The following is a 13,585-nucleotide window of genomic DNA, read 5'->3' as shown; positions in this document are numbered from 1 at the left end:
AAATCCCACTTTGGATGACATGCCTAGTACACAGTGCTAAAACCAGCCATCTGGGTCATGAGATGTGCAAAAGGACTGTATTTGGTTGAAACTACAAGGAGGCAAAACATAGAATCATAGAATAGTTAGGGTTGGAAAGGACCTTAAGATCATCTAGTTCCAACCCCCCTGCCATGGGCAGGGACACCTCACACTAAACCATCCCACCCAAGGCTTCATCCAACCTGGCCTAAATGAGAAACTGCTTACCAACAACTCAATCACAAAAAATGGTATTTAAGATTTTTCATGACTATTCTTTCTTACATTATATGTGGTATGCTGAAACACTCATAATTCATATAGAAAAGGAAAAACTGCTCAACCTGAACTTGCGTTCACCACACAGCATGCCTGTTGGAATCACAGCCTCTCGGTCCTGCCACTCACACGCAAAGATATTACTCTCTGCTTTTAGAGAATCCAGCTTATTTCCCCCCAGTTTCTACTAGAGGTACCCTTGGGGCTAGTCTGAAATAAGATAAATTAGAAACTAAAATAACATTAACTCCTGCATCAGTGAAAGACAGACTCTCACAACATATTTACTCCTATGCTATCAGGATATTTTCGAGAATCACAGATGCTAAGGCTTTCATTAGACTGTAATGTAAAACTCAGCTGATGGAGAATTTCTTGAAGGATAGTGCTTTGGATGGCAGGTGCTCACTCACGGCTCTGTTATAGTGGGTAAGCTTGGAGGGTGAATTCCAGACAAGAATACAGTTAGTAGGTTGCTGGTCATATTTTCTTAATTTGAATCCATGCTTCAAAATTTTATACAATCAGCTCTAAAACTTCACACTTGGTCACAAAGTTATGGTATTTACTAAAAGTGGGGGAGAGAAGGAGGAGAAAGGGAGGTGAAGAGGGGAAAGGAAGAAAGGAAAAGAAGAAATGAAAAAGAGAAAATGGAAAAAAGAGGGAAAAGCAGAAAATCGAAAGGCAAAAAAAAAAAAAAATTGCGGTGGAGCAGGGAAAAAAGAATTTTCCAAGTTTTGGTGGATAAAGAACTGGCTGGATGGCCGCACGCAAAGAGTTGTGGTCAATGGCTCAATGTCCGTCTGGAGACCAGTAATGAGTGGTGTCCCTCAGGGATCGGTGTTGGGACCGGTCTTGTTTAACATCTTCGTCGCTGACATGGACAGTGGGATTGAGTGTGCCCTCAGCAAGTTTGCCGATGACACCAAGCTGTGTGGTCCGGTTGATACGTTGCAGGGAAGGGATGCCATCCAGAGGGACCTTGGCACGCTTGCGAGGTGGGCTGATTCCAGCCTTATGAAGTTCAACCATGGCAAGTGCAAGGTCCTACACCTGGGTAGGAGCAATCCCAGGCACAGCTACAGATTGGGCAAAGAAGATTCAGAGCAGCCCTGTGGAGAAGGACTTGGGGGTGCTGGTTGATGAAAAAATGAACATGAGCCAGCAGTGTGTCCTTGCAAGCCCAGAAAGCCAACCGTATCCTGGGCTGCATCAAAAGGAGTGTGATCAGCAGGTCGAAGGAGGTGATCCTGCCCCTCTACTCTGCTCTTGTGAGACCTCACTTGGAGTATTGTGTGCAGTTCTGGTGTCCTCAACATAAAAAGGACATGGAACTGTTGGAACAAGTCCAGAGGAGGGCCACGAGGATGATCAGGGGACTGGAGCACCTCCCGTATGAAGACAGGCTGAGGAAGTTGGGGCTGTTCAGCCTGGAGAAGAGAAGGCTGCATGGAGACCTCATAGCAGCCTTCCAGTACCTGAAGGGGGCCTATAGGGAAGCTGGGGAGGGACTCTTCGTCAGGGACTGTAGTGACAGGACAAGGGGTAACGGGTTAAAACTTAAACAGGGGAAGTTTAGATTGGATATAAGGAAGAAATTCTTTCCTGTTAGGGTGGTGAGGCGCTGGAATGGGTTGCCCAGGGGGGTTGTGAGTGCTCCATCCCTGGCGGTGTTCAAGGCCAGGTTGGACGAAGCCTTGTGTGGGATGGTTTAGTGTGAGGTGTCCCTGCCCATGGCGGGGGGGTTGGAACGAGATGATCTTGAGGTCCTTTCCAACCCTAACTATTCTATGATTCTATAAAAAGGAAAGGTAAAGGGAACGGGAAAAGAAAAGGGAAAGAAAAAGCCAGAGGGGAAAAGATTTAGAATCAGTGAATTCACAGTGTAATCAGTATTTTAATTGAGGAAGAACTGGACTGTATTCGGTAATGTAATACTCTAACTGAAGAGCCACCCACTGTAACTGGGACATTATTTTGTTAGGGTGGTTGGTTGTTGTTGTGTTTTGTTTTTGTTAAAATTTGCATTTTTGAAATGGAAGTCTTATGTGAAGTAAGGCTTGTAAAATGTGGCTCTTGAAAAGTATTCTGTCATATCCTCAAAAGGTTAAATTACTCCTTTTCCCCTCCTCTCTCATTTTTCAGTTTCTTTGCTGAACAGCAGCAATTCTTGGAGTGCTATGTATTTGAGGATTATATACAGGGCAGTGGGGAAAGCTATATATAAAATGCTATTTTAATGAGCTTTAACAAAAATGACAAATGTAGAATCAGACATGCATCACCTTTCCCCTCCCTTTTGATGTCTCATACATTGTAGAAGGTAAATTGCAGATACATCATAGACACAAAGGCAGCCCTAGTAAAATGCAGGCTGTTTTGTCCCTCTTTCAAGTTCCTGTGACTGAACATGGAAAAAAACTTTCTATGATCTCGTGATCAAATGCTGCCATTCAATCAAGAAAGACTAACAGAAATGGCCAAAAAATGGGGCTTTTACAGCTGCTGAGGACTGTTGACCTACAGCATAATGACATTGTTGTTGTGACCAAAAGAATATCAAGTAAAACATTATCCTCCGACTTTCCCAGTGCTTTCAGACTGAATTGCTTTTCTCTGTTGTGCAGTACCATCGAGGAGAAGAAGGGATAGAGGGAGACTTCATTTACAAAAGAGGCTCCTGGTATTCAAAACACATGGAAACTGCTGTTGTCATACTGCTCATCTTACACGATGAATCACAAAGGAAAAGATCTTAACACGCTCCTTCAGACACATCATGCTACTTCACACTCTTGGGGTCTCAGGATGGGGTTGAAGAGGGGGGCACAGAAGAGTCCTCAATGTTTCTCTGGTGGTAGAGAAATGTTTACTTTGGGAGGCGGCAGGAGGGAAAGAAAGTGGCAGAAACGCAAGACCAGGAGGGAAGGGCAGGTTCCATATACTCCTTTCTCAATATATCTGCCTTCAATCTCTCATTAAACTTCCTTTCTTGATACACAGTCCTTCCTAAAGGCATCAGCATTACATTTCTCCCATAAACACTTAAGCTCACACCAAACACCTGCTACTTACGTCTGTTCACAAAAGCATCCATAAGTTTGGATACATACCCTCTCTTTTAAGCCACCGAATTCTTCACCAGTCCTGCCAGTAGAAATGTATTTGGAGAAAACCCTCCATGCCAGTCCTGATGGAGCAAATCCACCTGAAAGACTACATGAGGCTGTATGCTTGAAGGCAGCAGCCACTATGTCTCTATGGAGCCCTGAAGGCAGCACAGACCAGGCACACATCACCTGGATGCTTACTGATTTACAGCCGTGTTCCAAAATGTGTGAAAAATCAATGCTCCATTTTTACTGGGACATCTGAAAAGTCCAGTCCCACAAGCTTCCACTTCTGGTTGAAATATGGATGCTCAAAGGAATGTGTCAAAAAATACCTATTTGTACACTGTTAAGCTTCAAGAAAACTTTTTTGTTCAGGTTAACTGGAATTTACAGAGCAAAGACTCAGACTGAAACTTCTGACTTAAACTTCTCTATACTTCAAATTTTAAAATGTTCAACGTGAAAGCAAGTAGCAAAGTTTAAGAGAGGGAGGGAGGAATGAGGAGCAAAGGAAGAATTTTGCTGTGAGAAGACTAAAAGGACTAAATAATTTCCCTTGGTTAATAAAAAACCCCAAAGGACCATGTAAACCACTTGCCGAGTATTATTAAGCCTAGCACACTATGAGCTTGAGTGGTTAGTCTGTGCTCAGCTAGATTGATATCCTTGCTCAAGTTAGCTTTTTAAATGAGTTTTAAACAGCTGGCTCAGGTGTGACAACACTATACTGCAGCAGTAAGGCCTGCAAAGCAGAAGTACTCCGTCATTTAAAGTGTCCTGAAGGGACTAATAAAGTAATGCAGGAGAGGAAGAAACAGGAGGATATGCTACTGCTGGCCACAGTTGATGTAAAAGCAGAATTCCTTCCTGAAAACTGAATCATGTACAAACGACTTAACAATGTTCCGCATTGTTTCAGGCTCTGATTTGTATGTTTTTGTTTGTTTGTTTTGCTTTGGTTTAAATTGCCAGCCCTTTAGACCTAAACAATCTGAAATTCAAGCTGTGAATCTTTCTGGCTCATAAATTTTGCCTGCCATAACACCTGTGCAACTCATCTGTCTCATCTTGGATTTTACAAGTGCATCCAAGGAACAGCATTGTCCCTGGACCAGAAACTTGTCGACACTTGCTGATATATGAGGCACGACAGAATTCAGTTCACATACTCTCAGCTGTGCTGGCTACGCAGCAATAAAATATAGAAGAGACTTTTTTGCTCATAAGCATATATATCTGCCGTTGCATATAAAGGGAATGGATTGCTAAATTATAAGATTTATATAGTCACTTTTCAAAGCAAAAAATGCTCTTCAATTTAAAAGAAAAAATGTGTATATTAAAATTAGTTTAGATAAACTATGACACACTTCATTACCACTAGGTATTATGAATGACAAAGGAATGCAATTCTCCATTTATCTTGCAGACTTCTGGAAACCTTATGAAAGATATGACAGGTGATACTGTGACAGAAAGAAACAAGGAATGATCTTTTCTCATTTATATGCCTTATTGTTCTCCAACTTCAATCTTATAAACCAAGTGAAAGATCTTAATCCAAAGTGCAGTAATGATGTTTCATACGTCATGACCTGAATTACTGCAATACCAAAAATAAACTGATCTTACGTGGTTTTTATTAGGTCTAGTTACAAAGCTATAAACAAACCCTGTGAAATAATTTGTCATTAATTAGACAGCCAGATTACAAAAGTCAGTATTTCATAATAATGTTATTTAAAATACAAAAAGATATGGTTCTTTTCTTAAGAACTTACATAAAAGTATAAGAGCAAATAAACCAAGACATATATATGTAGCACATCAGATAATTTGAGAATGCCTCCATCATCAACATCTTTATATATTTCTGGAAAAGCAGGCCTTAGACAATGTCAGCACTCAGCCGTCTCTCACACAAATTCCCTGGTGGTCCCAGACTATGTGATTTAGCACTGATACACACCTCCTAGTATCAGAAATACAAACTAGTTCAACTCATGCTCCTCCAAGAAATAAATGTATACCAGCTATTGGGGTTTACTGGGTAAATATCTAGTTCTCTATCCTCCTAGCCAAAGCTGAATGAAAATTAGTAGATAGGAGTTGGGTTGTTGTTTTTTTTCAGATAGTATCTCTTTCCCTTGAAAGAAAATACAATCTTATAAATAAATAAATAAATAAATAAATACCACCCCCCCCCCCCCCAGAAAAAAACAAGATCTAGAAAATTTGGAATGGAGTTTTGCATCAAAACATGGAAATGTGTGCTATGAAACCAGAAGCATCTGCACAAATGTCAGCACAGCAAGAACAACCGAAGGTTACATAAACATAATTCAGGAGAAATAAAAAAAAAAGGAGCTAAAGAGCCCTGTCTTGTTCAGTGATACAAAATGACACATTTCACCTTTTAAACTCCAAAGAATGTCATGAAGCAATATAAATATTGGCTAACTTTTAAAGGCTGTCTTTGAAAGGGTGGAGATAGTCCAAGAAACACTTGATCTCAGCTGAAGTCACAACCTATTGGCGACCTACTGCTGAAGAGCCAGTTCAGGCTGTATTAACTACAAGCAGAATTTCGCTGGGTACCCAGAAGGAGGGCAAAGCCAGAAGTTGCTGTTGGTGCTGTGTGAGAGCCATGGCTCTAAAAGGAAAACAGCACTGAGGAGGTTGGCCACACCAGAGATGCCTGCATGAGCCACAAAACAAAGCCACAAAGACCTAGAAGGTGAAATGCTTACTAAGCAAGGGGTTTTGTATTTTCTACTAATTCAGTACCTACCCTGTAGTTTTCTGGTTAGAAAGTCCACCCTTATGACCATCTCTTTCAAAGGCTACATGATCTTAACCATGGATGTCTGAAAAATGAAATTCTGTCTCCCTAGGGAAACTCTTCTGACAGCTGTGTAGGCCACTCAGTCACCTCTTAACATCCATCATGACCCAGGTCAACAGAGCCCATTCTGCACTGAGCAGTTTGTTAGAGACCCCTGAGCTGGAGACTGCCACCTGTGTTTTGTTGAGGATGTGGGAAGTACCTAGGATGCAAAGCAGGAAGTGTTACAGTGGCCTCATGGTCATCACCAGGGCTCAGGCAGGACAATAACAGAAGGAATTAAAGATTTTATGTCTGTCAAAGATTAAGACTGGGAACTGATATTTAGAGGGCTCAAGATGTAAAAGAAATTTCTGTTAACAACAAGCTGAGCATGTGCATTCATGGAACAGAGGAAGCAAAAGATAACAGTGATAGAATAAAAAATGACAAGCAGGAATTGGAAACAGGATAAAGAAATAGAAAATGTATTAAACAGTGATTTTTTACAAAGGTCTTTACATGGATCATATTTTCTGATACAGTAGGGAAGGATTTATATACTGCAGTTGGCAGATAACAATGAAAATATTTACAAAACTGAATTCTTAGGAAGTAGGCGGTATAAAACATTCAGATAACATTAACATCATATACGGTAAAGGAACTGAGGATACAAGTGAGGGAATTCAGGTATTTTGAACAAAGATAATTTCTGAACATAACAATATGTGAAAGATAACCTCCTTTTAAAACTAGCTCTGCTGAGTACTAACAGTACGAAACCTACCAGAATGCCCTTTATTCTGCTTAAGTTCTCTGCAGCACTCAAAAAATGTTTTAATCTAACTACAAACCTGTACATAGTTTCCACCTTTGGCTGCTGTTTTGTCTTGTTTAAAATGTCAATTACATATACATATATACAGAAAGCAAGATAGAAAGACATTGATATTTATAGTAACGTATTACTTACCTGATAAAGTGATGTAAACTCCCCAAAAATATAGTTTTGGAACAGTTTTCAGGGGTTTATGCATATAAATGAACAGAAAATTAAATAAAAAGATGAAGCACCACACTAAGATAAAGAAGCTAAAAAGTTATCAAACAAAACATTTTAGGTTCATCCATTGAGAAAAACATCTTACACCATCACTGATAACAAACAAGGTATAATTTGTTCATTCATAAGAGAAAACTAGTGGAACATGTTGCTACATTTTCCATTGCAGAGTTAATTCACAACTGGAGTACTGTTTTCTCATTACCATTTCAGCCAAAATCTCCTAGAAAACATATTGCTCTAGAAATGTTATTCCATATTCTAAGTCTATTTCTCTGAAGCAAAGATTAAATATTTAAATATACTCTCAATGGCTGAAGAATCTCAGAGATGACCTAAGAGAAATATTTAAGGAGAAAGGCAGAAAATATACATACATTCTGCTGAAATGAGAGTGTAAAAATGCAGTGCTTGGGACCTTCTAAAGAGAAAAATGCATAGCAATAATGATTAAAACAAGATATGAGGTATTTGCAAATACATTGGTACAGTTGAAGATGATCATTTTCTGTTGAAGAGTTTCTGCTCAAGTTAAATTCAGTCCCAAAATGCCAGACATTTGTTACTTGTGGGGTTCTTAATCTTTACAAGATTAGTACTTCCCTCTTCTTTCTTTTTGTCAGGTATCTGTAACTTGTCATTAAAATCAGCAATAAAAGCCACACAGACCTGCTATGAAAGAGTAAAATTCTTGACCACGCATTGTAGCATTGTGTCTCACTTATTTTCCCTGAGATAGGAATTGGCCCAATGTCCTATGACAACCAAAAGTATTTACAAAGCCAACAAAAATTAGGAAGTACTATAATGACTAGAAAATGCTGTGAGAGAGCATAATGGACGTATCAGCAGAGGATAATTACTACAACTGAGGCATGTTCCTGTGAAATTCCAAAGAGAAACGTAAGAACTCATTAAGTCTTTGCATTTATTCAAAAAGAGAAAATGAAGTTTTTTAAAGGCATCCAAAGGATACTGGGAGATGAACAAAAACTCTATACAAAGATGTACCCTAAGCTTGCCCATCCAAAGAGAAATAAATTTATTACTGATAGAATTGCTAGGAAATTTTACATTAATTCAGTGATTGCAAAATGTGATAGATTAGCAGGTTTTCCTTTAAAGTCTCCTATTCACCAACAGAGATGCAGCACTGAAAGACTGACAGTGAGCTACCTTCATCATTAGCAGTGCCCTTCACGTCTTGATGGAGACGTACAGTGCTATAGTCTGATGAACTCATTTGCTGACTTCTCTTTCAGAGTGGCAACGCAGGGCCTGCACAATTAGTTTTGTGTGGGGCTGCACTCTCTATAGGAAGAAAATATATCCAGTAGGCCCTGGTCTATTTAGCTCAGAAAAACAGTGCTAATAAAGGGAAAACAAAAACAAACACAAAAACCTGCTAAAAAAATAATCACTCAAAGCTAATCAGAATATTTATGAAATTCACATGGAATCTGCCAAGCACTGAGAGTTTCCAGATTTCTGGAGAAATGGGCTTCCTCAATATGGAAGAAATGTAGATATTAACTAATTATTTATGCAACAACCAATTATTTTGTACGGTATGTCTAAGACTGAACATGATGAAATTCTTATTAGTTGAGCAAGGAGGACAGTGGAGCAATTCCCTTTGGAATTGAATGAAGAAAAGTAGTTGGATAGAGAAGCACCCTTAAGGAGAATAATTCACTAACATAGACACAGTATTGCTCAATTTACATCTGACCAGCAAAATGTTTCAAGTGGCAGAAAATAACCTTTACATTGTCACTGGTGGTCTGCAGCTGCTAGTGTTCAGCTCCACAATTTTTAAGAGACAACAGACAGCAGTTGAAGTTAGAAAATCAAACAAGTAATGACATATTTTTGCCTTGAGAACAGACAGAATGCAGAATCTCCAGAGTACTCTCTGTGCTCTTTCTTTCCTTGCAGATACAACACTGCTTTACTCTTTCCTGACTTATTGTTGGACTGGGTCAGCTTAGATGTATGACTGCTGGATAGGCTCAAACATCCAGGTACACAGCAGTGATTCGCCTGTAATTTCTATTTTATTAAAAAAAAAACCCCTCCAAAGTAGCAAAACAAAACAAAAAAATAAACCACACAAAACCACAAAAACCTCCCCCCGTAAAAAAATCCACAAAAAACAAGCAAACAAAACAAAAAAACAAAACCACAACAAACCCAAACCAAATAAACCATAAACCAAAATTCCAACCAACTCCCCCCCCAACCAAACAAGCAAAAACACCAAGAAAAAAACCAACTCCAAAACAAAAAAACCCACATCAAACCCCACATCCAGTTAAACTTACATTTCATTTGCCAAGGAATCACTAGTGGGAAAAGAGCTCTGTATTCAAAATGAATGTTTGAGATAACTATTTGGGAGGATTTGAGAGGAACTAAGTCATGGTCCATGGCTGATTCATAATGAAAGCTACTCTGATGGTGCCCAGTCTTTCTGATGGGCTGTTCGACATCACATTAAAGCTACCTACTTCAGTCCTTCCTCCATCACGGCTTGATAACCAGGCAAAACCAGCCCCACAACATGAACACTTTATCCTACAGACATGGTGTTCCCACACACATACCCTACATCAACAGGATCACATCTCAGGGAACTGGGAAAGTTAGCATGGATGGAAGATAGCTACCAAACCAGTTTGTCTGGCCCATAGTCTCACTGCCTCAGGAACAAGGGTAGGTTGTACAAAATAGCCTACAGTCAGGCTGATTTTTTTTCTTGATGGGCTTCATACAACCTCTTACTAGCTGGCAAGCCCGAACCAGAACATCAGGGTTTGGGTGAGAGGAGATTTGGACTAACATGTAAAGCCCTCCCAGCTTGATGCTATACCTAAAAGAAATACAGCTGAAAATCGTAAATCAATTTAATTTAACCCTAAAAGGATTGATTAATTTTATCTCACAGTAAGATCATGTCTTTGAGCAGTAGAGGTTAATAACAGCTAGTGTTGCATACTTCTACTAATGTTCTCTGGCTCCTCATTTTTTAACTGAAATCCATAAAGAGGTCACAGCAATAACTAGAGATGATTTTCTTTCTATGCCAATTACTGGGATGCTGGTAGGATAATTTTCAGACTCTGACTGTGATTTTCCAAGTAAACTAGGAGACCTGATTTTCCTTCCTTCTTCGTGAAGGCAGATAAGCAACTGCCAGGAAGGGGATAAAGTGAGACGCTTCTGTATTTGCTAAGAGGCTGTCATGGTTTAAGCCCAGGCCATAAGTCAGCCACGCAGCCCTCTCACTCACTCCCTACCTCCCTTTCTTCCCGACTCCCCGCCCCCACCCCCCCCACTCCCAGAAGGACGGGGAGGAGAATCGAAAGAATGTAACTCCCATGGGTTGAGATAAGAGCAGCGCAGTAACTAAGGTATAGCACAAACCCACTACTGCTGCCACCAATAATAATAATGATAAGGGAAATAACAAGGGAAGAGAATACAATACCACCTGTCAATACCCAGCCCAACCGAGGAGTGAGTCAGCCCTTCCGGGTAACTTGCCGTTACATCCTGGGCATGACGTGCTGTGGTATGGAATACCTCTTTGGCTAGCTTGGGTCAGGTGTCCTGTCTGCTTCCTCCTGCTTCCCCTCCTCCCTGGCAGAGCATGAGACTTACAAAGGCCTTGGTCAGACCAAACATTTGAGCAGCAACTGAAAACATCGGCGTTATCAGCGCTGTTCCCAGGCCGAAAGTCAAAACACAGCACTGCACCAGCTACTAAGAAAGAGAAAAATGACTGCTACTGCTGAACCCAGGACAGAGGCTTAAATACAGGTTCATAGCACAGATCAGTAAACTGAGTAGAAGCTCTATCAGGAATCTACATCAAGAGGAAGAAACTACGGCTGAGTGGTTTTTGCACTGGATGAAAGTTAAATAAGTATGAGTGGTCAGTATCACTTGAATTGACACAACTGCTCAAGTGATCATGTTTGCCCTCTGGCTTCTGAAGAAGAGGAGGAAGGAATTCAAAAAGTCTTCTAAACATGGATTTGGAAAAGGCCTTACTCTAATAATAAGGCATAAATATTCTCTTTTATGTGGATCAAATACCCTATGATAATTTCTAATTATCTGTGTTGGGAGCTACAAAATCTGCCCTCCAAAAAAGGAGGATAAAATGGGATCTTACAGATATCTAATGCATAGTTGAGTGAGTGCAGTTGCTGGTTCAGTGGCTTTGCCCCAAGCATTATGCTTGATCTGCATCTGAATTGTACTTAGGTAAATGAAAACTCAAAATAGTTACTTTCCGGCTCATCCTTGCAACTAATGCCATCTGACCACAACAATCATGAGAGAAACATGGTAGAAAATTTTCCCACATGGACACCTTCTTCAAGAAACTAAAAGTTGATTCATGTCCTTTAACTGAGAAAGCAGCAAAAGTTATAACCACTGAAATCCAATTTCAGTGTATCCCTGGGAACAAAAGTAAGTAATCATGCTATCTTATCAAGACTCCTATTTTGATGTCCCAAATCGCTGATGTTGAATACCCAATATATTCCTGATTAATCTAAAAATGTAATAAAAAAATACAAGATTTTCAACTTCTAGTTTTCATTCTTTACTATGTACCCTTTTTATCTCAAGCAGGCACTGTAAGAACATTCTGCTTTATGTGTCAAATGATGTGTCTTTTCTGAGAAAACCAGGAATGTGACCATGGAGCATGCAGGGTTTTAATGCCAAAGCTGCACTTACTGACTTCTTGCTATTCACACACTTTCCATTGGGTGTTGCTATTATATTAAAGAGATTACTACTGGGACTCAATGTATGCATACAGAAAGGTTTAAGGGTCTCTGCCTATGATGCTTTGCCCATTGTCCTATGCAGCCCAAGTCTGTTGCACTTCACCAAGCTGGTGCTGTATTGCATTAGTGTCGAGAAAAAATGTGACTACTTTTTCAAAAGAAATCTATTGAATGGAGTCTTGCAGCTTGTACCACAAGCATTATATTACTTCATGAAGGTGATTTGACTAAAATTTATATGTACATTGCAGCATTCAATTACTGTACACAGTAGCTGTGCAGATGGCTCTCTTTTAATTATTTAGTACATCTTCTGCATAAAGAACCAGGCAATGGATAAGGAAGAATTTAATGAAAGTAACCAAAAAAAGGAAATAGTTTACTGGAAGTCAAAAAGAAAAGAAAAAAAAAAAAAAGGTAATAACGTAGGATGCAATTCTTGCAAAGATTTCCTGCTCACTTAACATAGCTTTTCAGAAAATATGAGGGAGCAATCTTTGCAGATCTGTGGCCTCAGGGAGGCCTTGTCAAACACTAAGAATCAGGCAACTGATCACTAAACTTTGCACAGCTGATGGCCACACAGATGACAGCTGAAGATTTCTAAAGCAACCTACTAGCTGGAAACTGCCTTTCAATGTAGTATGGACACACCAATGAATGTGTTCTGCAGGTAGTATCAGAAAATGGCTGCCTTTCATTAAGTTAGGGCAAGTACAAATGGTATAAAATCACTTCATATCTGAAATATCCTTGTTTAATATTAACAGCTATGGCTGTTAATATTAGTAACTGCAACTAGACTGTAAAGAACACAAAGTTAGTTACTATAACCTGAAATCCTGGTGATTTTATAACTACAACACAGTTGCTGATCTAGTTGGTTTGAAAAGCACCAGCATTTACTTATGCGGCCTTTGCTCTAATTGGAAAAAAAACGCCAACATATATAATATCAGAATTTTAAAGAAGAAAATGCAGTGGTACAACACAATTCTTGTATGTACTTAAATTCACTGCTGTCAGGCATAAAAGTCTGAATAATACAAACTTGGTCAAGGAGGAAGTTGCTACAGGTCATTAAGGATAGGCTTCTAAAAGGGAGGTTCAGACTCTTAGCAGGGCTGGTAATATAAGCCATGCTCACAAAGATACAGAAATTCCAGCATTTCTGTATTTTAAACTCTTCAGCAAATTTTAATCATTATAATGATGGCTGAACTTACCTGGTAGACCGGGTGGGGTTTTCAGATATTTCCCATTAAAATGTTGAATTACTACTTCACATTTTTCTGTAGACTCCATTCTGGAAAAGAGAAGAAATTGGGATGGGGGTAGATGCAATTCATGTTACTAGGCTGCTATAAAAGTGCTCAGTCAGCAACAACAAAAAGCAAAAGGAGAAAAAAAGCACAAGCACAGATGCTGAGAGACATCTTCAAAGCTGTTCTTGCAGAGAAACTGGTTGAGCTCA

The 13,585-nt window shown here is 39.6% G+C and overlaps 1 protein-coding gene across 15 annotated transcripts in view; it reads right to left on the bottom strand.

Moving 5' to 3' along the window:
- Window positions 1-13,585, bottom strand: part of RBMS3 (RNA binding motif single stranded interacting protein 3) — a 721,711-nt gene that overhangs the window by 130,545 nt on the left and 577,581 nt on the right. For all 15 annotated transcript variants that reach the window (XM_065666137.1, XM_065666135.1, XM_065666138.1 and 12 more), the window contains one exon: window positions 13,338-13,417. In XM_065666137.1, the coding sequence (XP_065522209.1) occupies window positions 13,338-13,417 (80 nt within the window). The remainder of the gene's footprint in view (window positions 1-13,337; window positions 13,418-13,585) is intronic.

The sequence above is a fragment of the Lathamus discolor genome, chromosome 2, assembly GCF_037157495.1.
Source record: "Lathamus discolor isolate bLatDis1 chromosome 2, bLatDis1.hap1, whole genome shotgun sequence".
Lineage (NCBI taxonomy): Eukaryota > Metazoa > Chordata > Aves > Psittaciformes > Psittacidae > Lathamus > Lathamus discolor.
This window is presented reverse-complemented; position numbering and strand designations above follow the sequence as displayed.